Source organism: Mauremys mutica, chromosome 1 (genome assembly GCF_020497125.1).
Source record: "Mauremys mutica isolate MM-2020 ecotype Southern chromosome 1, ASM2049712v1, whole genome shotgun sequence".
Taxonomy (NCBI): domain Eukaryota; kingdom Metazoa; phylum Chordata; order Testudines; family Geoemydidae; genus Mauremys; species Mauremys mutica.
The window spans coordinates 307,351,953-307,376,961 of NC_059072.1; the positions used below are offsets into that span (position 1 = coordinate 307,351,953).

The following is a 25,009-nucleotide window of genomic DNA, read 5'->3' on the forward strand; positions in this document are numbered from 1 at the left end:
GCGGAGGCAGGCAGCAGACACTGGACTCAACCCCAAGGATGAAGTCATAGATGAAGAGGTGGTGTACATGTCAGTTGTCTGGTGGCATGGTGAGTCAGGATCTCTTTTCCACTCCGGGGGGGGGGGAGGGGGGGGGGTCTGGCCAGTCCCAGCAGTCTATCTCTGGTGCGCATGATGTAAGAGAGGAGAGTCTTAGGTAAATGATATTTTTGCATTGATGCTGCTCAGTTATATGAGATAGAGATTTCTTTGCTCTGTATATTCTAGAAGTGGGTGAAGGGATAGAAATGCACAAGACTAGCTGTGTTTCTGTGCGCTCCATATTCCCCTGTGCAGTTAAGCAGTGTGGCAGAACAGCATGCTGATACACACCGAGATTTCATGGAAAACCTCCAGAGAGATCTCCATGAAACTTTCCTCCAGGTAGTCGCCAATCCTTTGCTGAAGGCTTCTTGGCAGAGCTGCTTTTTTCCTACAGGAAAGGTCCCTTCCCCCATTGCACCACTCAGCAATCACTTGTGCAGGGACCAAAGCGGGCACACAGGCGAGCAGCATAGGGACTGGATCTGAAATTGCAATTGTGAAGGAGATGCATCCTTGCTTACTCAGGAGCAAAGTATCAGCTTCAATCACCTCTGCCTGTGGAAAATGGTGACAGAATTTACAATATTGTCCTTAGTCACCTGCACTGATCCCCTTAAAAACCACCTAGACCCTCTGGCCCTTCCTGAATGCCCAGGCTGAACTCACCATATTCAGAGCGTTCGCCGAGATGTTTGCTTGCCAAAGGACAGTGAGAAAGTGATTGGTATGTTAAAAGAGATATTTCACTATAATGATTCAATGCTGAGTGTGAACTAACAATCATGCTGCTGCGTATTGTTTCTTGCGCTACTGCAGATATGATCTTTGGGGGAACCCGACACTCCAGCTGAGTGCCTCCACCAGATAAGAAAGCGACCAAGATGGAACAAGGAGGACATGTTCCGAGAGATGCTCCAATACCTGGAGGCTGAAAAAAAAGAGAACAGAGTGGAAAAAGACCCTGCAGAACAAGGAGCATGAGGAGTGCATTGTTAAGGGCTAGGAGGGAATGATAAAAGTGATTGAGGAGCAAACAGATGTTGAAGACCCTAATCATGCCCCAGATAGAACATGTGTGCTCAGCCCCCTCCTGCAGCCGATACAGAACTGCTTTCCATGCCCTCCCCAAACTCCCAAACATTCCTTGCAACTTCCTGGAACATTCGGTCCTCCATTCACTCTATTCCTTTGGACAGCTTCCAAAATGATAGCTTGACTTACACACAGTTATTAGACATGATACTGCCTGGCACTGTTATCTCCCTTCCCATTAAGTCTTTTGTGTGTGTTAATTGGTATTTAATAAAAACAAACTCTTTGAAAGATAACCAATCTTTGTCTCCTACATGTGGTGGTTGCTGCTGGTAGTAATACATAGTGGCAGTTTGATCATTTGTTGACTAAAAACCCTAGGTCATGAATCATCACAATTTTCATGCAAGGCAGCAAGTTAACAAAGTGCTGTATGAAACGACATCACTGGAGTTCATTATCAATATGTTGCCTCAAAGCCTCCCCAATTTGAATAGCTTCTGCTTGTGACCCTCTAATAGCCCTGGTATCTGGCTGCTCAAATTCAGCAGCCAGGCGATCCACCTCCGCACTCCACCCTGAGGGAAAAAAAAACCTTTTCACCCTTAGCCTCACAAATATTATGGAGCTGCAGCAGGCTCCTATGACTATGGGAATGTTTTCTCATTTAGGTCTAATCTGCCATAAAGGCAGCGTCAGTGTACTTTTAATCTGCCAAAGGCACATTCCATGGTCATTCTGCACCTGCTTAGCCTATGGTTGAAGTGCTTCTTGCTGCTCTCCAGGTTTCCCAATTAAGGCTTCATGAGCCGCGGGAGTAAGGAGTACACTGGATCCCCAGGATCACTAGGGGCATTTCAACATCTCCAACTGGAATTTTCTGGTCAGGAAAGAAAGTCGCTGCTTGGAGCTTTCTGTACAGGCCAGTGTTTCTGAAGATGCGTGTGTTAAGCACCTTCTTGGACCATCCCACATAGATGTCAGTGAAACGCCCATGGTGATCCACAAGCGTCAGCAATACCATAGAGAAGTACCCCCTTTATCGATGTATTCCATCACAAGATGGTCCAGGGCCAAAATTGGAATATGCGTGCCATCTATTCCTCCGCCAGTTAGGAAGGTGGCTTTCAGCAGCCAAAAGTTCTATAACCACTGCTTATCATCCCAGACCTGCATAATGATGGGATCCCACCACTCAATGCTTGTTTCCTGAGCCCAAAAGTGACAGTCCACAGTAATCAGCTGCTCCATGAATGACAAAAGTAATCTGGTGTTTCTTTCCATGGCACACTGCAGGTCAGGCAACACTGATTCCTGTTCAGACTGTGTGCTCATGATATACTGCATGACCATCTGTGATGTGTTCAGAACAGTGATCAGTAAAGTGCAGTGGAGGATCCATCCTTTCAGACAGAGATGGCAGGCACACAGTAACAGAGGCCATTGAAAAATGCCATGAAATGCAGTCAGAAACCCATGGAATGTTGGGACAGAAAGAACTGCATGGGACATAGAGTCCACACCCATGATGCACTAAGATCCATTCTGCCTTCCCACAATTCCTAGCTTTAGAAAATGGCATAGTAAGTAGCATAGTGGGATAGCTACCAACAGTGCACTGCTCTGTCAATGCTAGAGCACTAAGTGTGAACACGCTCTGCTGACAGAAGGAGCTTAGTGTGAACATGTACAAGTGATGTAATTATACCAGTGTGTTGATAAAACTTTGTAGTGTGGACAAGGACTTAGGCTGTTCTTTGAGGAGTGATGTTTAGTTTCCTCCTTCTCAGACTTCTCTTCACATTTGGAGCTAATATTTGGGCTCTGTGAATGAGCCTCATCGATATGTATAGGCCTCTATGCTGGCTTTACTGCCTAGAATACTGGCCCCAGGGCTGACTTGTCTCCAACAAGACTAGTATGCAGCTTGTTGTAAGGCCATCTCATTTACTGTTGGCCTCCCTGACCTTGTGATATTTCTACTGAAGTTCCTTTGCTTTCATGCTTCACTGCTGCTTATTCCCATCATACCCCTTGGGCAGCATCCCACATGCCATCTGTTCATAGATGTCCATGTTTCTACAACTGGTCTATAGCTGTGCTTGAAACCTCTTCTTCCCACAAGCAGAAGTTCCAATACCTCTGATCTACTGCAGGCAGCACCGCATCTAGTGCATGGACCCACCACAGTCAGTTGGGCGGTTGCACACAAAGGTGAGCTGCTAGGTGTGCTTGCCACAGTGTGCAATCAGGAAATGGGATTAAAAAAACCAACACATGAGGGAGCTTAAATGGTATGGGTGGGAGGGAGGACGGTGGCTTCCAGTCTCTGACTCCTGAGAAGCAGAGTTTACAGTTGTGGCCAGAGTAGTCGCTGTTGCAGGAAATGGGGTATTGTGGGACAGATGGTGAAGGACTGTTAAGGTTGACACAGGTGATGCGGTGTCTACGCTCACACTGCATTGACCTCAGTAGGTCAACCATGGCTCCATACCATTTGGGGAGGTGGTTATATAGACTGTATCAGTGTGACAGGGTGCTTACATCACCTGGAGATAAATTTGAGTGTAGGTGCATGCACAAATAGGTCGATGCACGGAAACTTATGTCAACCTAACTAAGTACTGTAGATCAGGCCTGAGAACCAAAAAAAGACCTCCCACACCCTCTGAAGTGCCAGAACTGCTCTGTTCCAAGATTTCAAGCTTCCAGCTTCTTGACAGCTTCTACAATGCTTTGCAATACAAAAGGTAGTAGCACATTGAAAATTTGGTGGCAGAGTAATATTAAACTGAATTTTATTCCAAATTAAATACACCACAGCAACGGCTATATGTTGACTAAGCTAAGCTGAGCTAAAAGTAGGCAATGGGGGCGAGAAGACTAGGAAGGAGTGGGGAAGTGAAGAAATACTTCATACTTCTAGAGAAAAGGGGTCAGCAACCTTTCAGAAGTGCTGTCCCGAGTCTTCATTTATTCACTCTAATTTAAGGTTTCGTGTGCCAGTAACACATTTTAATGTTTTTAGAAGGTCTCTTTCCATAAGTCTATAGTATACAACTAAACTACTGTTGTATGGAAAGTAAATAAGGTTTTTAAAATGTTTAAGAAGCTTCATTTAAAATTAAATTAAAATGCAGAGCCCCCCGGACTGGTGGCCACGACTCAGGAAGTGTGAGTGCCACTGAAAATCAGCTCGCGTGCTGCCTTCGGCACCTGTGCCATAGGTTGCCTACCCCTGTTCTAGAGTCCAGAAGACAATTTAAGCCTAACATTCTATATAGGACATGGGGCCTTGAATATAGGCTTGTAGTAGAAACATAACAATAGTAATAGATGAAGACACTAGAGAATGTCAAAATTAAGAAAATTTACAGCTGATAAGCAAAAGCAGATCAAATTACCTTCCGCAGTTCAATTGTTACTTCATTTCTGTGCCTTCTCATTGTCTAAAAAGCAAAAAAAAAGAATCAAGATTATATATATGAAGAAAAAACAGCATACAAGGATTTGTAAACAGTGTTCTCCTAAGCCGCTTAAAATGAAGCCACTCACAGAAAGCTACAACAGAAGAGGGCTTAGTGTACATTGATTATTACTAAGAGGTGCTTTAATCAATTTTGGAATCTTTTACAGCACAGATCTTGGGAACCACAGGGTTAAAGAAAAAGATAAATACCTCACAAATATGGTAAAAGCTTCATTATGAATGCAGAAAACACGTACACTGAAGGACAGAAAGCTTTTTGAGTAGTTTAATATAGTGCTCCCTTGTGAAGTGCCAAGGTTCAGTTCTCTTTGGTCTTATAAATATTTACATGTAACCACCAGGAAAAGAGTTGACTACATGAGTTCAAATGTTAACCAGATACAGGTAAATCTGTAACCACATTATCCCAATATCTGCCTGAGATCAGCACATGGACAAGAAGAGCTGGCTGATGCTTAACCCACTTAAGACAGGTTATGCTTGTAGGTAGAGGGAAGCACTTTGAAGAGCTTACATCCTCCACTGGCAATGTGGTATGTCCATAAATGTCAAGACAGACGGCAATCTAAGGGTCCTTTTAGACTCCTCACTGATGCTGGGCCCTCATAGCAACATCTCTGAGAAACATTCTATTATCCCAGCTGGCTTAGAGATTTCATCTCATCCTTGATCATATTGCCTGCCTCTTGAACCCTCGAATTCACTTACAGAATACAATTTACTTGGATCTGAAAGCATCAACTTCGAAAAACTGCAACTGGTGCCGAACGCCACAGGGTACCTCCTCAGCCACGTGGTAACCAAAAGCACGAAGTCCCTGTACTTTGCTCATTCCATTTTCTTTTTACAGGCTTGCCTGATACTAATGACATCACCCCAACAATAAATAAATACAACCACAAACCTCAACATTTTCTGATTCAACATGAAATGCACTTTTGACCTTCTTTCCCACAAACAATGCATGTTCTCTAACTGAGGTACTGCCCTTCTCCCTGTGCTATACTACTACAGCTGAGGTGCCCAGAGTTGGCACCACTCTTTTTTTAAAATGAAGAAGTGGTTACTGGCAAGGCGATCTCTCTGAGAGTTCCAGGACTCTGGAACTTGGTCCTCACCCTGCCCCTGATGCACTGTTTTTATTAAAAATAGCCTGAATTTGATTATCTTTAAAAATAGACTTTTTGTAGGTAGTGTAGAAAGGATTTTTTTTGTCTGAGTTCCTATTTTAATGATGCAGGAATTTTGTTGTACTACTAATTGCGTGTTAGGGGACCTAGAACTTTGTATAGATCTTATTTACACCTAAATATTAGTTTACTCACTACATTTTAATTTTTTTAAAGCAAACATAATACACCTCTACCTTGATATAACGTGACCTGATATAATATGAATTTGGATATAACGCGGGGGGGTGGGGCTGCGCACTCCAGTGGATCAAAGTAAGATCGATATAACGCAGTTTCACCTATAACGTAAGATTTTTTTTGGCTCCCGAGGACAGCGTTATATCGAGGTAGAGGTGTACTTCCCGCAGAAGGAAAACCTTAAAAATCTAAACTAGGAGTCTGAAATTAACTATGACAGGCATGTCATAAGAAATCAAAACAGAAGTCTACCCAGTGGACAGTCTCTAAAACTTCTAGTTACATCAAAATTTTGAAGTCTACTCCAAGAAATTATACCAGTTCTTGAAATAAGCTATCCAAACCCTTGAATGAGGCTTGCACTGTTTAAAAAAGGTAAAATGCAAAACATACTCCACATTTAAGGTAGGTCATTTGTGATGACCTTTCCAAAGAGCCGGAAGTCCTCTGTTCACCACCACATTGGTATATTGCTTCTTTTAAACATACAGTATTTACAATAAAAAATAAATGTGAAATACTGGCATTTGAAATATTTTCCTCATATTGCACAACTGGATATACAATATAAATTTATTATACAATGTATTTTTTCAGTAAGTCTTTCCTTTACTGTGCTTTAGTGTATTAAATAAAGAATGTGATTTAATATTTAAATATATGCATGCTTACTTAGTGAATTACCAATTGTATCTTTGGTAAGTATCCAGAAGGAGATTTGATTATACAGACATATGTAGTGCTCGTTACAAAAATTAATTTAAGCTAATTTAATAATTGACAGTTATAAAAAATATATCTACACATACACACACAATGCAACAAATGTGTATCAATGGCATACTTATTTGCAACTGACCCAACCTGAATCTCTCCATGTATAATTTAAATACAAATGTTTGAACTACAGGTGAATGAAAAAGTCTGCAGTTTATTCCTGTGAACAGATTTTAAAAGCAGTATGGTTAATTCTTGTTTTGCCTATTCTTGTCCCAGGACACTATTTAAGGGGACATCTGTACAAAAATTTTATCTATGCTTGCTTCAAATTAACATTACTGGAAATACTCAATGGGTTAATAGCAGCTTCCTAAAAAGTCCTAGATTCAGGATAAATCAAATTACTTCCTTTAATATTTTTATGTGTAACTATTTCCAAAGTACTAATATGATCCTCCCTCTCAATGCTAGAATCATGATAGTACCATGGTCTGAATACCATACACCTAGCACTACACCTACAAGTTAGAAGCAGAGGCAGAGGTGCTGTCAGTTTAGCAGAGGTATGATATAACACACTTGTTCTATACCTGCCATAAACTTTTTCTTAAGAGACATTTTTCTCATCCCAATCAACAGAGGAGTTCAAGAACAATTCATGAAGTCGTAGAGGGTGTCCTTATGACAGGTTCTTGGTGAAGTCATACATCCCCTGCTTCCAGGATGGGAGGACAGCAGTTGATTACAGGGTGGGTGCATACATGGTCATACTAGAAACTTAGGGACCAAGTATGCCTGTAATAGATGTTGCAATTTTCAGATTTCCAAAAATTACTGATTGTGGCTCATTTTTCAACTCAATCTATTTTACAACTAACTTTCTCCCACTCACTAGTAGGTCACAGTTCTATTTTATCAGAGCCACTGCCAAGACAAGTTAAAAATGTATAAAAGCGCAAAGTAATTAGATACTCCACCTTCTGAGAAGGAAATTCAGCATAGCGACAGTGAGGCAAACAAAGTTATATCCCCCAGAGACTCTAAATTGAGCACACTGCACAAGGCATCATGTACTAATGCATCATACTACAGTTGCTCACCTCAGGCACACTGAGGCAAAAAACTAATCACCAAGTGCTATCATGGCACAATAGTGCACATTTAAATTAGCAGTAATGTTACAGCACAGCGATGACATCCTAAATGAACTGGCACTTAATTGGTAGTTAAGTCCATATGACATTTCAAAGAAATAAGATTTCCTTTGCTGATTCAGTATCTATGATGGATAAACTACCTATAAAAATGTTAAGATTTAATATGAAAACTTTTTAACAGTGAGGTGCCAAGCTCTGAAATAGGCAGTCTTAAAAATAGATGTTGAAATTAACATTGCTTAAGTTACTTCTTTAGCATTTTCTTCAGCAAGATAAGGAACTCTAATGAAAAAAGGCATGGAGCTAAATAAAAATCTGGTGTACTTACACTTAATGTTTCAGAGGGTTTTTTGTTTTTTTTAGGACAGGAATCAATCTCTAGATATGCTTTAAAACCTGACATGAAACATGCCTGACAAGAGTCCTTCCCTATCATTTCCATTCTAATTTTGTTTGTTTAGTCAAAGTTCCATCATACAGCACAAGATCTAACCTTCACTGAAAAGTCACACTAGATTTACCAGTACTGTATGCGAAGATGTCCATGTAAATACCTTACATCTTCCTGATTGCAGTATAAATATATTTATGTTAAGGCTATCAAACGATTAAAAAATAATTGCAATTAATTGAGAGATTAAAAAATAGTAGCAATTAATCGCAGTTTTAGTTGCAGTTAAACAGAATACCAACTTAAATTTATAATAAATATTTTCAGATGTTTTTCAACATTTTCAGATATATCCATTTCAATTACAACATAAAATACAAAGCATACAGTGTTCACTTTACATTTTACTACAAATATTTGCACTATAAATAGTATTTTTCAATTCACCTCATACAAGAACTGTAGTGCAATCTCGATCATGAAAGCACAATTTACAAGTGTAGAATTTTTTTTTTTTTTTTAAACATAACTGCACTCAAAACCAATGTAAAACTTTAGAGCTTACAGGGCCACTCAGTCCTACTTCTAGGGTGTGGATAAGGGTTGGGGCAGTCAGGGGAAAGGTAGGGGGTAGGGTCCTGGGGGGGTCGTCTCAGGAGGGGGTACTCAGGAGGGGGATAAGGAGCAGGGGGGGTTGGGGGTTCTGACCAGGGCAATCGGGGTGGGAAGTGGGAGGGAGTGGATGGGGGGGGCTAGGGCAGGGCTCTCCTCTTTTTTGATTGTTGAAATATGGTAACCCTAGGCGAGGGGGGTAGACGGAGGGGCACATGGGGGCTGGCGCCCGCATACATCCACTGCAGCCTGCAGGAACCCCCGGTCGGGGTGCCGGGCTGCAGCCTGGGCAGCAGGGGAGGGTGCAGCTGGTCCCCACTAGTGGCGCCGCCACCTTTGCAGGGCTGCTGCCCCCCTGCACTGTGCCGGCTCCTCCATGGCTGGGGCTCGCTCTGGGTGCCTCCGGAAGGTGGCTCCTCCTAGCCAAGCTGCTGCAGCAACCCAAGCCCAGCAAAGCCAGTGAGTGGATTCAAGGCAGGGACCACCTGGGTGGGGTGGGAAGGGCTCTCGGGGGGGGGGGCGCTGTGCACCCTCCAGGGGAGTTCAGGAGGCAGGGAGGGGGGGAACCTGGTCTGGGGAGCAGCCCCTGAGCACGGCTGGCCCCTGGGGTCTATAAAGGCTCATTGGGATTTGCCCCTCAATGAACCTATGTGCAAGGGGGATGCGGGGGGGGGGGGGGCCACGCAAGGTGGAAGTTTTGCTAAGGGTGCAAAATATCCTTGCACTGGCCCTGCCCCAGGGGGTGCGTGCACCCCAGGTTAAGAACCACTGCACTAAACTGATAAGATCTGCATTTTAAATTAAGCTTCTTAAATATGTTTAAAAAACTTGTTTACTTTACATACAACAATAGTTTATAGACTTATAGAGACCGTCTAAAAAGGTTAAAATGTATTACCGGTACGTGAAACCTTAAATTAGAGTGAATAAATGAAGACTCAGCACACTACTTCTGAAACGTTGCCGACCCCTGATTAAAACCAATACATTTGTTTATGTTTACAGGAGAGAATGTTGCCCACCTCTTATTTACATCACCTGAAAGTGAGAACAGGCGGGTTCTGCTTGATAACAATCCAAAGCAGTGCAGGCTGACACCTTCATTTTCATCATCTGAGTCAGATGCCACCAACAGAAAGCTGGTTCTCTTTTTTGGTGGTTCGAGTTCTGTAGTTTCTGCATAGGAGCGTTGCTCTTAAGATTTCCACCAGCACGTTCCACACCTCATCCCTCTGAGATCATGGAAGGCACTTCAGATTCTTAAATCTTAAAGATATTTTTAGAAATCTCATATTGGTACCTTTTTGCATTTTGCCAAATCTGCACTGAAAGCATTCTTAAATCAAACATGCTGAGTCGGCATCCAAGACTGCCATAACACAAAATATATGGCAGAAAGTGGGTAAAACCATGGAGCAGGAGACATACAATTCTCCCCCAAGGAGTTCAGCCACAAGTTTAATTAACACCTTTTTAAAATGAGTGTCATCAGCATGGAAGCATGTCCTCTGGAACGATGATTGAAGCATGAAGGGGAATACAAATGTTTACCATATCTGGCACATAAATACCTTGCAACGCTGGCTACAAAAGTGCCATGCGAACCCCCGTTCTCCCTTTTAGGTGACATTGTAAATAATAAGTGGGCAGCATTATCTCCTGTAAATGTAAACAAATTTATTGGTCTTAATGATTGGCTGAAGAAGTAGGACTGAGTGGACTTGTAGGCTCTAAAGGTTTACATTGTTTTGACAGCCCTCATGTGTGTTCATTTATTACCTCCTTCCAAAACACTCACTTCCCCGCCTCCTCTGAAACAAAGGTCAGTAACAGCTACTAAAGTCAAACCTAACAAGTGGATGAAAACTAAATTTAAATAAATACTTATTAAAAATAAAAAATGCTAAGATGAGAAAAGCCACATAGGATGGTATGTCAAGAAATTCACTAGACCTTAAAATAAATGAAACTTCCTTTCCAAGACAATGTCCTACATAAATCTTCAAACCTCAGGTTTAAAAATCTCTGGCAAAGCAGTCTTCAGCGGCTATTTGTTGGTCATCACAGAGAATATACACAAGAAACTAGAAATTGTCATACAGGATCAGATTAGCGTTCCTTCTAGTCTGGTATCCTGCCTCCAACAGTGGACAAGTTGGAAATACTTCAGCGGGAAATACAAGAACCTCATAATGGATAATTATGAAGTAACCTGTTCATAAGGAAAATTTCTTCTTGACTTCCCCTCAATTAGTGATTGGTTTATATCCCTCATTATCTTTGTATACACAGTAGCAACAGTTGCAAGTGGATACAAGTCTGAAGGGTCTACCAACTATTTCAGCAAGCATCAAAACAGCAAGACGCTGTTCCCAGGCCACTCCATCTTTAGTCTCCTATACTTTTTTCCTGTAATGTTCAGCCACAGTGGTCAGCTACAAAGGACAAGCGCTCACCAACTGTGTCTGTGCTTTTCTAATGAACACCCAAAGCAACCTATATAAAGGTTTTCTATCAGCAAAACCCCGGCCAGGGGTTTGTGGGGGGGGAAGATGTCCTTAGAATGAATGCTGAGACCAAATGTCACCGCTAACAATCCTACTCTGAAATAACCTGTTTAGGTCAAACCAGCTTTAAATCCAGGTTTCCAACACCACCATTTCCTAATATTTCACAACATTAGATCCAAAAAATAAGCAAATTTGTTATGAACTGGGCATACACAGAAAAATTGCTTTGAAGTTTTGGATAAGAATTAAGATTTACCGGTACTGAAACTTTAAACATGAATGAGTAAGATTTTTAGAGAAGAAATTATGACAAGAAAAAAATCTAAAAATGAAGATGATAGTTTGTAGTACAGAATATGTATGTCACTGGAGATAGGACCAAATCAAGTTTAGAAACAATGTCCTGGCACAGAATAAAGAACTCAACAACCCTTCCTGCTCCAAAACCAACTTTGTATACAAAAAGCTTGACCCCATCCACACTGACCAGCCAAACTGTTTGGACAGTTATTTGAATCAGTTTCAAATACGATTTAAAACTGGTGTAGGATAACTATTCCTGGTGCCGTGTACTGTAGATGAGTGTAGAATCAAATTCAGAAAGTTTTTTGTGCCACTGCTGTTCACAAAGTATTTAAGCTTCATATTCAAAAATTAATTTTAGATTATCCTACATATGCACTTTAGTAAATCATACAAGATTATGCTTAAGGGACTACAGAATAGGAATTCTAGGCTCCTAGAATATACACTTTCCTTCACTTTGGCTACAGTACAAGTTTTCCTTTTTAAGTGTATCTAAAGTAGCCACCAACTGTTTCTTCAGATATTATGTCATTAGTCATTCTGAGAGAGGAGGTATAAAGATTCAAGGAATTTTTTATTTTAAATAAATTAAAATTGCATTTTTTGCACACAGAACAGTGGCTCAATATCAAATTTAAATTCTGTCCATAAAATCAAGTTTAATTTGGCAGTAACTAAAAATTTGTTTCCATTTTAACTACAATTTTTTTCCATCATTTCATTTGCAAGGGGGATCAAGATTATACAAAGCCAAGGTTAAGTCTTAGGTTAGACTTTTACACTTGAATTGTAATGCAATGAAAGACTCCCACCACTGCAATATAAACAGAACTGGAGACTATGGTAACCACTGTGCTAGCCCGGCCTGCCCCCATCACTAACTAACTAGAATACCTAGAGAATAAGCAACCCTTAAAACTCAACCTCTTTCCTGATGCCACACTAGCAGAGCAGGAGCCAGATTCAGGTGCTTAGTTGGTAAAGTTAGGATGGGAGGTGAATATGGTGTTATGGGCTGAGTGGTTGGTTATATTGTGGATTTTGAAGCAGAAGGGGGATGGGTTGGATACTTACAGTTATATGTTCAAAAGCACTTAAGAGACTTAGGAGTCTAAAGTCATCTCTGCATTATAAACTTAAGTCAACCTATGTTAAGTCCACTTACAGCCACCACAGTAATTACTGCAGTTCACGTCCACACTGCCCTTCTTCTGTCAGTGGTGCACATCCTCACCAGAAGCACTTCCACTGACTGAAAAGAGGAAAGGTGGGTGGGGGGCTGACAGCCCGGACTTCTCAGCTCCCTGCAGGGGGGCAGCCAGGAAAAGGGACAGCCCTGCTCTACCCCAGAGCCCACCACTGGCACCAGGCTTTCTGGTCAATTTCATAGCTCTAGTAAGGAGCCATGAAATTGACAAGAATGAAAACCAACAGCCAATGTAAGTAAGGTAGCATCTTCACAGATGCTGCATTACGCTAACTACCCTGACTTAATCCCTACACCTCCCATGAAGATGGGGTTATGATGTTGGTGTGGTAGGGCACTTATCCCCGGGAGCAAGGCTGTAGTGTGTACACAGACATAGCTATGCAATGTTGACCAAGCCTAAGTCACCCAAGCACTTATCATTTAACCCTTTCTGTGCTTCTTCCTTATTCTCCTACCCACTGAAATCCCCCACCACTTGGCCTTTTCCAAAGGGGCAAAAATCCCAGTAGGATTAAGAAATAAAGTCAGCCCTTTTTATATACCCTTGCTTGGGTCAGATCCAGCTTTCCAACCTCTATGTTGGAAAGGAGGAAGTTGACTGAATAGTCCAGGGAAGAAAAAAAAAAAGATTCAGAATCACAGAAAGGAAAATTGCCAGGAGGTATAAGAGTGGTGTAATGGAAGACCCATGTCGATCCAGGTACAGACCAGGATCAGAGACTCCACTGGCTGCTTTACTAAACTATCTTAGTGAAGGATAAAAAGCAGGAGTCCATGCTGATATTGTTAGACCTATCAGATCCTTTCAACACTGTTGATTCCTGGTGTTTACTTGCAGGCAAATCCTATTAGGGATAGATAGGACTGCTGTTCAATGGCTCCACTCCTAGATCTGAGAGAAATCTTGGCAGACCATTTTGGACAATTTCTCGATTAATGAGAGCACTTTTACATGGGGCTTCCATAGGGCTCCAGATTGTCCCTGCTATTGGAGCATCAAGGGTTGGGGAGCCTGGTCTACTTCCCCTGACCACTTCCAGGCCATGGAATCATCCTTGCCTCCTCTGAGGGCATTACACACTTTGTGGTGGAGTGAAAGTAGAGCTGGGTTTCACCAACCACTCCCCAGATCCAGCTGCCTTCTGTCCTCCTCCAAGGCCAGGAGCCCCCACCCCTCCAAAGGAGGGTTTAGGAACCACCAATACAAAGAAAGACATAATAATGGGGACCAGGAAAGCATGAGTTCTAGGTTCACTTCTATTGACTGGTGATAACTGTACATCTTTCAAAACTTTTAAATCAAACATTTTCTCATTTCTGAGTGCTTGCACTTTGCAACCAATATAGCATGCTTTTACCAAAGCTTTTGGCCATAACTGTAAAGAGAACATGAAGAAGTAAAAATAACCTTTTTTTATATATGGCATGTGTAGATAAGGTCTGTACATCAACCTAACTTTGAAATTTCTGTCTTTATGTAACAAATCTAAATGCTTATTGTATAAACATTTATATTTTAATATTCACACTTAAAAGCTCTAATATATTAAACTACAAATAATTACTAAGAGTAAATGAGTAAAAATTGTGTCCAACAGAAAATATCATACCCTGACAGACTCATGTGGGAAATGCATGGATAAGGAATTTCTATGCCCTCAAAGAGTTTCTAGACAGTGTTCTCTGCAGAATTTAAAGGGTGGGTCTATTCTAAGAGTGACTAGAAGAGTTATTACAGGATTCCATATTCATTGTCTCACTGGATTTCCATATCAAATTCCTTCAATTTGCTAACAAACAGATGTTTTTCTAACTGCCAGCCCCACTGACTCATCCTAGGCTCCATCAGTCAAGCTGTATTCTTTCCATCTCATGGATCCCCAGTAATAAAGATTTTATTAGACCAAATTCTGGCCACAGATTTGTTTATTCAGTCTAAGGCAGGGTTTCTCAAACAGGGGTCGCCACTTGTGTAGAGAAAGCCCCTGGCGGGCTGGGCTGGTGTGTTTACCTGCCCCTTCCGCAGGTCCGGCCGATCGCGGCTCCCACTGGCTGCAGATTGTTGCTCGGGGCCAGTGGGAGCTGCTGGAAGCGGCGTGGGCCGAGGGACTTACTGGCCGCTGCTTCCAGCAGCTCCCAGTGGCCCGAGGACAGAGCAGGTAAACACACCGGCCCAGCCCACTAGGGCTTTTCCCTACACAAGCGGCAACCCGTTTGAAAAACCCTGATCTAAGGGCTTGTCTACACTACCCGCCAGACCGATATACTATACTATCCAGTGGGGGTCAATTTATTGCATCTAGTATAGATGTGATAAATCGACCACTGAGTCCTCTCCCGTCGACTCCAGTACTCCACTAGAACAAGGAGCGCAAGTGGAGTTGACGGGAGAGCATCAGCTGTCGACTTACCACAGTGAAGACACTGTGGTAAGTAAATCTAAGTATGTCGACTTCAATTATGCTATTCATGTAGCTGAAGTTACATATCTTAGATCGACCCTGTGCGGTAGCGTAGACAAGCCCTTACTGTACCGAGACTATGCCTTCAGAGGCCGCCCATCAATCCCACACTAGGTATCTATCTAGGAACTTGTATGACACTCAGAACTGTAGTATCTGAGCACCTCACAATTACTGTGTTTATCCTCTATACCTCATAGGGGCATTATGAGGTACTATTATAACATTTTATAGATGGGTACCTGAGGCACAGAAAGATTGTGAATTGTCCAAGGGATGTTTATAGCAGAGCAGGAATGAAATCTAGGTCTCCAGAGTCCCAGTCCACAACCTGAACCACAAGGCCAGCCTTCTTCCATGGTATCACAGTAATATCTGATCTCCATTGGACTTCAGATTATGCCCATTGCAGACTAAAGGATTACATAGGTGTTGAAGGCATAATCAGGACCATGAAAACATTTCTACTGGTGAAGACATAAGAGATTTTCAAAAAAAAAATTGTCAAATCCCAACAAATTGAACAAATGATACATCAGTTACTGAGTATGGAACCCAACAATTTTTTTTTTTTAATTAATTTTGAGTAAATCCATACAGCAAAGCTTCCATATTTTCTTTAAAAAAGTATAACCTTTGAAATCTTGCTGCAACAACAGTCTATCATATACTAACCAAGCCTGCATGCAGATGGCAACATAGCTACGGGTAGTGTTAACTTCCACCATTATTTCAGAGAACCATTTGTTCCGTAGTTTGACAATCACCAGTGTAAAAAAGCATGGACACAGAATTGCAGTTCAAGTCACTATCAAAAATAGCCACAGAAGTGATGGAATATGGGGAAATAAATTTTCAGTGACAGGTGACTGATTCAATGAGAAATGCTCAAATGATTTGACTCATGTAACACAAATGTCTGTGCAACATGTAGGTGGTATTTTGTGCTTGCTGTATTTTAGTAGCCACACTGTACTTGCATCAAAAGTTTCAAAATGGTTGGGAAAGTTTACTTGTCCTGAAAGAGTAGGCATGTGATCCCAGAACACTAGCCACATTAACTGGGGGAAGCAGACCAACACCTGCTGAGGCAGAGCCAGCAGCTCCAAGAAGTGCAGAGACTTCCCCCTAACAGCAGTAAGGTGTGGAAAAGCCCAGCCAGAGCCCATTTCTCTCCCCCAGCCTGTACCTTATACTGTTATTACAGTAGCTCTGAGGAACCCCAATCAAGTATCAGAGTCCCACAGTGCTAAGCACTTCAGAGACAAGTAACCTAGAACAGTTCTCAACAAGGGGTCTAAGGCCCCCTGGTAGGCTGCGAGCAGGTTTCAGAGGGTACGCCAAGCAGGGGCAGCATTAATCTCATTGGGGCCCAGGGCAGAAAGCCAAAACCCCACCTCCCCCAGCCCACCTAGGCCTGAAGCCAAAGTCTGAACAGCTTAACTATGCAGGGTCCCCTGTGGCATGGGACCCAGGGCAATTGCCCTGCTTACTACCCCCTAATGCCAGCCCTGGTTTTTATATGCAGAAAGCCAGTTGTTGTGGCACAGGTAAGCTGTGGAGTTTTTATAACATGTTAGTGGGCCTCAAAGAAAAAGGTTGAGAACCCTTGACCTAGAAAACAGCTACTGCCCCAGACTACTTCCCTTCCTGTCATTCTCACCCCACTCCTGGCCTCAACACCAACAAACAAAATTAAGCAAGAAAAAAAAATGCAGACATGTGTCCATCACCCTGACCATTTTACCTGACTGCTGCATCTTCTCTTATGCTCTTTTTAGAATGTACATGTTTTAGGATAGGGACTTTGTTGTCCTAGGAATTTGAGAGAGTTGCAGTAGAATTATGATTAGGACCTTATGACTACTGTAATAATAATGGTCCAACAGTTTTTAGTCCTGAAAGAAAATACCAAATCTGAAGAAGATTTTCCCCAAACTAATTTTGACAACTCTAGCACCCTTTTTCTGCTGGGAGACAATGAAGTTAGAGATTAATTTTTTTTATACTTAATAAGAGGCATTCCAGATGGTAGAGGTAGTAGCTGCTAAAGTTGTTAGAATCAAATGAGTAATGAAGAGAAAAGCAAGAGTAAGCGGAATGAGACTTAAAGATGAATATTGTACAACCAGCCAGCATTTAGAAGCAAATGCTATACGTTACTAGAAACTTCAAGTTTCCATCCTTTCCAGAGTTATATAGTATGCTTTTTTAGACTATGAGCTATTAGACCTTACAATTGTCACTACTCTACCAAGGATTAGTCAGTCACTGGTCAAGAATTTGATATAGTCAATCCCATACTTCAACTAATTCCATGCAGTTCACACCATTGCAGGTTATGAGGGGCTGTTTCCATTTCCAATTTACCTGAAAATGCTCACTTGTAGCTTCAGAAAAAAAAAAGACATTCAAAGATCTTACTCTAGCAAATCTAGAAAAGTTGTATTTAAACATACTGAAAAAGTTATGTTCACATGATGAGATTTTTTTGTAATGTTTTTAATCCAAGATAGTATAGCAGATTTGACTTCCATGACGTTTGTCATTTTAGTTTAGCAGAAAAGTTAAACATTTTCCACTACCTTCTATTATCTGTTTTGTGAGGTAGACTAGAACTGGGTGAATTATTCCAGAGAAGAAGCTCCTGAAGAGCTATCCTCCAGTAGCTTCTTGCTCTCTTCTAGCCCCATGCTTTCAAAACACAAGCATATTCTTGTCTAGCCATTCCTCAAAAAGCCACCCTGAAGACTGGAGTCAAGGGAGACAGAGCAGACCAGAGTATGTTTGGAGATGTACTCTACATAGGACAAGTATCAGAGGGGTAGCTGTGTTAGTCTGGTTCTGTAGAAGCAGCAAAGAATCCTGTGGCACCTTATAGACTAAGCCCTAGTCTACACTTACCGCGCGGGTCGACGCGGTGAGTTCGACTTCTCGGAGTTCGAACTATCGCGTCTGATCTAGACGCGATAGTTCGAACTCCGGAAGCGCCGCGGTCGACTCCGGTACTCCACCTCGGCAGCTGGAGTTAGCAGAGTCGACCTTGGAGCCGCGGAGTTCGGTTCCGCGGCGTCTGGACGGGTACGTAGTTCGAACTAGGGTACTTCGAATTCAGCTACGCTATTCACGTAGCTGAATTTGCGTACCCTAGTTCGACCCCCATTCTTAGTGTAGACCTGCCCTAACAGACGTTTTGCAGCATGAGCTTTCGTGGGTGAATACCCACTTCTTTGGATGCAAAAGAAGTGGGTATTCACCCACGAAAGCTCATGCTGCAAAACGTCTGTTAGTCTATAAGGTGCCACAGGATTCTTTGCTGCTTCTACATAGGACTAAATTTTAAATCCATTTGAAAACTGGAACAGGTATTGAAAGCAACCACTCATTTGACAATTTGTCCTAGAGAGAGCACATGACACCTGTGCTCTGGGATCTACACTGGTTACCCTGGGAACATGAGACAGGCACTCTCTCCGAGGATGTACAGTATCAGCTGAAATAATGATGCTACATTCCCCTCAACATAACAGAGACCAGATCTTGGAACACCCTCCTTCCATGGGTCCAAAATAGTAACAATTTGCTTTCATGGCTCGCTTCCCATTTGATTCATCTGGCCTTTGAGAAGAATCAGGGGCAAGCGAAAAGCACTAGCCAATGCGTGGGAGTGTTATTATATGGGAAACTGGTAGCAATACTTACTTGCTTAACACTTTCCATTATAAAATACTCTTACAACCCTTTTTAGAAGCTCTAACACAGGAGTCGGCAAACTTTCGGAAGTGCTGTGCCGAGTTTTCATTTATTCACTCTAATTTAGGGTTTCACAGGCCAGTAATACATTTTAACGTTTTTAGAAGGCCTCTGTCTATAAGTCTATAATATATAACTAAACTATTGATGTAAAGTAAATAAGGTTTTTAAAATGTTTAAGAAGCTTCATTTAAAATTAAAATGCAGAGCCCCCGGGACTGGTGGTCAGGACCTGGGTAGTGTGAGTGCCACTGAAAATCAGCTCGCGTGCCTCGGCACACGTGCCAGAGGTTGCCTACCCCTGCTCTAACATCTCCACTGCTTGCAGAAGGCTTTTGATATTTGGCAGAGAAAAAGGCCCACGTCTAGAGACATACCTTTCATTTACTGAATGAAATTCTGTTCAGATTTGGCTGACTAATAAGGTGTAAAAAATTGACACTGCCCCTATCAGCAGGAAAATTTTGGCAGCATGCCAAAATAACTGAACATGAGCAAACATTCTAAAGACCGGGGCTCATACAGCTGCCAAAGCTGCAGCAGACACTACACTGAGAACACCTGGAAACCACCAGAGCAGTAAAAACAATGGCAGAGAGAGAGATTCACAGAAATGTAGGGCTTGAAGGGATAACAGGTCTCATCTGGTCCACATCCTTGCACTGAGGAAGGACTAAGTATTATCTAGACCAGTGGTTCCCAACTAGGGAACTGAGGCCCCCTGGGGGGCCACAACAGGGGCGGCTCTAGGAATTTGGCCGCCCCAAGCAGTCATGCCTGCCGGAGGTGCACCGGAGCTGCGGGACTAGCGGACCTCCCGCAGCTATAACTGCGGAGGGTCCGCTGGTCCCGCGGCTCCAGTGGACCTCCCGCAGCTATAACTGCGGAGGGTCCGCTGGTCCCGCGGCTCCAGTGGACCTCCCGCAGCTATAACTGCGGAGGGTCCGCTGGTCCCGCGGCTCCAGTGGACCTCCCGCAGCTATAACTGCGGAGGGTCCGCTGGTCCCGCGGCTCCAGTGGACCTCCCGCAGCTATAACTGCGGAGGGTCCGCTGGTCCCGCGGCTCCAGTGGAGCATCCGCAGGCATGCTGTGGATGCTCCACCGGAGGTCCACCCGAGCCGCGGGACCAGCGAACCATCCGCAGTCATGCCTGCAGGAGGTCCACTGGAGCCGTGGGACCAGCGCACTCTCCACAGTCATGCCTGTGGGAGGTCCGCTGGTCCCGGTGCACCTCCCGCAGGCATGACTGCGGAAGGTCTGCCGGATCCGCCTGCCGCCCCCCGCGGCAAAATGCTGCCCCACGCACGCGCTTGGCGCGCTGGGGTCTGGAGCCGGCCCTGGGCCACAAGCAGGTTTCAGTGCGGCTGCCAAACAGGGCCAGCATCAGACTCGCTCCAGGGCAGAAAGCCAAGGCCCTGCCATATGGGGTTGAAGCCCATGCCCTGAGCCCCAACACCCATGGTTGAAGCAGAAGCCTGAACAATGCAGCTTTGTGGGGGGACACCTGTGGCATGAAGCCAGCCCTGGGTGGAGCCTTCCCAAAATGGGGGGAGGGGAGGCTAGGGACCCTGCCCCTTCTGCCTGAGGCCCCACACCCAGCCAAGCCAGAGTGGGCCAGGAGCCACAGACCCTCCACGTGCCACGGGGAGGAGGGGGGGGAAGGAAAGAGAGAGAAAGAGGCTGAAAGCAGCCCCTGGCCTGGGTCCCTGCCCCTGGGCCCCCACCCAGGACAGATTGAGGGTTTGCAGCTCCCCATAGCTGCCCGCATGTCTCTTACCCCAACCAGCTCCGGCTGGGGGACGGGGCCTCGGAGCCAGAGCCTAGCCATAAGAGCCCTGCAGCCAGGCAGTTGAGAGGAGATGCAGACCCTCCACCTATCCTGGGTGTGGGCAGGGGACAGGGGAAGTAGGGGTGGAGACATGGGCCAGGGGCTGCTCTTTGCTCCTGGGCAGGCAGAGGGTCTGCAGCACAGCACACACAAACACACCCCCCGCTGCCCATGCTCCAGCTTCAGGCCTGGCCAGGGGAAGGGGGGTCCTCCAGGGGAAGAGGAAGGGTGGGGGTGAAAAGTGGACAGGACAGGCCCGTGCACTTTCAAAACGTGGGAGGACCATGGTACCCTGCCTCCCCCACCTCATTCTGACACCAATGCACAAGGCCCCAGGCAATTGTCCTGCTTGCTACCCCCCAACGCAGGCCCTGGTTTTCATATGTAGAAAAACAGGTGGGCCATGGAGTTTTTATAGCATGCATGCGGGGGGGAGGTGAGGAGGAAGAGATGGCTCAGAAAGAAAGGTTGAGAAGCCCTGATCTAGACCATCTCTGACAAGAGGTTTTTTAAGAACAGGTTTGAGAGATATTCCACAACCTCCCTTGGTAACCTGTTACAGTGCTTAACTACTCTAGGGTACACTCCCATGTCCCTGGAATCCAGCCCCTTCTTGGGGCCACTGTATGAAAAAGGAACTCCCTGAACTCCAGGTAGGGGGAGAGAGAGTGCTGGGCTGGGCTCCTCTAAGTCCCAAATGCAGACATACCAATCTCTTTCTGCTCACTCCTACCCCCAGACTCAGGACGTAACACCAGCAGCTCAGTCCCCTCCCTGGGAAAGTAGCCATCTCCTGCTCCCATCTAATGTAGCCAGTCATGTAGCTCAAGTGGTAGAAACCTGTGCTGCATGGCAGAAGGTTCAGGATTCAAATGCTTCTGATTCATGACTTGGGGTGTTACAGTTGTATATGAGAAAGGCAGAGACATTTTAAAAATCTCCAAAGTTACACAAATTTAGGTTGCAAAGTCAAGCTCTCAAAAGTTAGGAAATGCCTTAAATAGTTGCCTACGCACCCTTAATTCTGGCCTCTTATGTAATGCTTTGTAAGAGTTTTAATTACATGATCACATACTTTTTCCCCACCTCACATACAGTGTGCAGGATGGACACACAAGGGTGCATGGGCAACCTTGCAGATCATGCATTTCCTGACTCTTTGTTTTGTTGTGAACTCAGGGCTCCGGGACCTGTTTATCAAAAAAACAAACACAGCTCCTGTTTGCTGTGAATGAGCTCCCTTTGGAAGGCCCACAGCTAGTGCTTGAAGAGAGGGGAAGGAAGGGGCTTGAAGGGAGAAGCAGCGATGCGGGAGGGAGGAAGGGGGGGGGTCCGTTTCGGGGAGGCTGCTTATCTGGTCTGTGAGGAAAAAAACAAAAAGAGGGCTATTTGCTTTCAGTGAACAGGTCGGAACTTGCAAGGCAGCTGCTGACAGAGTGTCGGCTCCAAAAATCCACTCTCTCTCCCCCACACTCCCTGTCACACTCCACCCCACCCCCCTCTTTTGAAAAGCATCTTGCAGCCACTTGAATGCTGGGATAACTGCCCATAATGCACCACTCCCAATGATGCTGCAGACTCTGCAAATGTGGCCACGACAGTGCGCTGGTAGCTGTCAGTGTGGCCAGACTGCAGCGCTTTCCCTGCTCAGCTGTACGAAGACACATTTAATTCCCAGCGCTGTACAGCTGCAAGTGTAGCCATACCCCAAGTCAGTAACGGTGTAGCAAATAAGTACATGGGTGGGGTGCATCCCTTGGTTTGTCAGGGAAGGAAGTGGGTTGTTTCCCTGACCAGCGGTCTTAATTACTCAACTTGGTACTGACTGAAGAAAAACAGCTTCCATTGCAGTAACATGTGTCTACACCAGAGCAGAGTGGCTGCAGTGCTGCATCTGTAATGCTTGTAGTGTAGACATGCCCTAAGTGGTTTTGAGACTTTACAGGACATACCCAGTTTAAATAGCAAACCTTAAAACTCCATAAAAGGCTTACACAACTTAAGTGTTGCATAACTGTAAGCTCTCACAGGCAGGGCCCATGCATATTGAGAAACTAAAAATCTGAGTCTTTTCCTATAGATTTTAAAACTGCAAAGAATGTTTTAAAAGTACAAACTGAGCTGTGAAGTAACAATTAAGGCTTTTCATTGTTTATAAAACAAAACAAGCTAATTTCATGATTACAATTTGGTGTTAGACTATTACTATTCCATTGTTCAGAAGGACCACTTTTGAGATATTAACAATACTACACATAGGTTGAAATTCTGATCCCCTGGGCATAGCTTGAGGAGACTGGCTGCCTGTGTATGACAATTCTTCCTCAAGTCTGGAACAAGGGCAGTCCAGTGGCCCATCCTTTGCATCCTGTACAGTTCATGAATCCACTGGCCACACAACTGCTCACCAAGATACCCCTTTCTTTTCTCCTACAGAGGAGGCACTGCAAAACTTGGCTCTGTGGTACACAAGATACCACAAAGTCCCACTGTGCTCTCTTTCAAAAACCTAGCCCTGCAGTACAAGAGAACCAGTCTTTTTGCATATAGAAGGATTCTTCCCTTAAAAAAATGTAAGGACCACTCAGGTTATAACAAGAAAAGGTGGTGTTACAGCATAGCAGACCTAACAGTGAAAATATCAATGTTAATTACAACTTAAGTAAAGAATAAGTATATTGGTTTGACAGAACATTTTGTACTTGACCAAAAGTGATTTTATAATATTCAATAATATTAGTCGAATAGACGCTAAAGGAAGATGGTTACTTAAACAATGTACTCTACATTAATTCAAGCCTGGTTAGCAGAAAGAAGTCAGTAACCATAATCAAACAGATGATAAATTGCTATGGAGCATTTTGGTCAACAGTTTAGATCATGCTTTTAGTAGATATTCTTTACTTAAAGTTATCTACAGAAATGAACATTAATTTTTTTTTAGAGTATCTCCTATAATAGAAGAACATCTCTGTTGTGGTACAAGTGCCAAAGCACAAATAATTCTCAAACCATATCAGTTATCAGATCCACAATCTTACAGGAGGCAACTGCTTTGTAGAGCCCTTTGTGGTACTATTTTTAATCCCTTTGCCACTATAATAGCAGGTCCTGCAGGATCCCAGTCCTACTGCACGGCTCTACACTAGTCCCACACAGAGCTCTATTGCTTTGCCCAGTATAGCATATATTTTATTAAATCAATGGAACATCCCTGTCAAAAACAGTATCTTTTATTCAGAAACAGCTCAATCCATTAGTATCACCAGATGGTAAGTACATAATGTTTTGGGGCAAAACAAGGAATATTCTTCTTAAATAATCTCCTGGATATTCTGGCAGCCTAATAGCTAGCTAGGTAAAGATATTAAATAGGATACTGCTACTGTTTACTTCAAGATGGGTACTCTGGACAGCCAGAAAAAGGATGACCACCAAAGTTACTGGAATACAGATATTAAAAACAAGCCATATGTTCTATGATTTTGATTCTTTTTCCCCATCAGATTCTCAGTTTCATTTAACACACACTTCTAACCTTAAATTCATTGGGTCAATGTGCAATTTTTATATACTTCTATACTTTTCTTTTCAAGAAGAATATTTTTGAGGTATGAGCATCAATGCTGATCTGAAATAGGTTTCCTTACCAGGTTTAAGCTAAGCACCCTTTTTCTTAGCATGGATGCACCCTTTGGCTCTACATGTGCTAAGCAGTGTGACCCATCACCTTGGAAAGTAAGATGCTTCAGAGCATGTCTATACAGGTAGGGTGACCAGACAGCAAATGTGAAAAATTGGGATGGGGGTGGGAGGTAATAGGAGCCTATACAAGAAAAAGACCCCAAAATCAGGACTGTCCCTATAAAATTGGGACATCTGGTCACTCTATATACAGGGAAATTGTGTTCCGCATAGAAATAGCAGAATTATTCCACAACAGCTATTCTGGTATAACTCCCCTGATTGTATTTTGAAATAATTATGCTTCCAAAGCAGAGTAATTAACCAGAATAGAGTGTCCACATGAGGGAGTTACTCTGCTATAGCTATTCCAGTATAACTATTCCCATGCCTGCCAAT

General features: G+C 43.5%; 1 protein-coding gene across 4 annotated transcripts in view; it reads right to left on the reverse strand.

Annotated features, from left to right (window-relative positions):
* KPNA3 (karyopherin subunit alpha 3) overlaps positions 1–25,009 on the reverse strand; it is an 82,466-nt gene that overhangs the window by 55,279 nt on the left and 2,178 nt on the right. The window contains exons 1-2 of one of the 4 annotated variants that reach the window (XM_045014103.1): positions 14,493–14,552; positions 4,521–4,565 (exon numbers count right to left, since the gene is read on the reverse strand). In XM_045014103.1, coding sequence (XP_044870038.1) covers positions 4,521–4,565; positions 14,493–14,519 — 72 coding nt within the window. In that variant the 5' untranslated portion in view covers positions 14,520–14,552. Of the gene's footprint in view, positions 1–4,520; positions 4,566–4,795; positions 4,816–4,842; positions 4,884–14,492; positions 14,553–25,009 lie in introns of those variants that run through there. The other 3 variants (XM_045014117.1, XM_045014108.1, XM_045014095.1) reach the window with 3 other exon arrangements.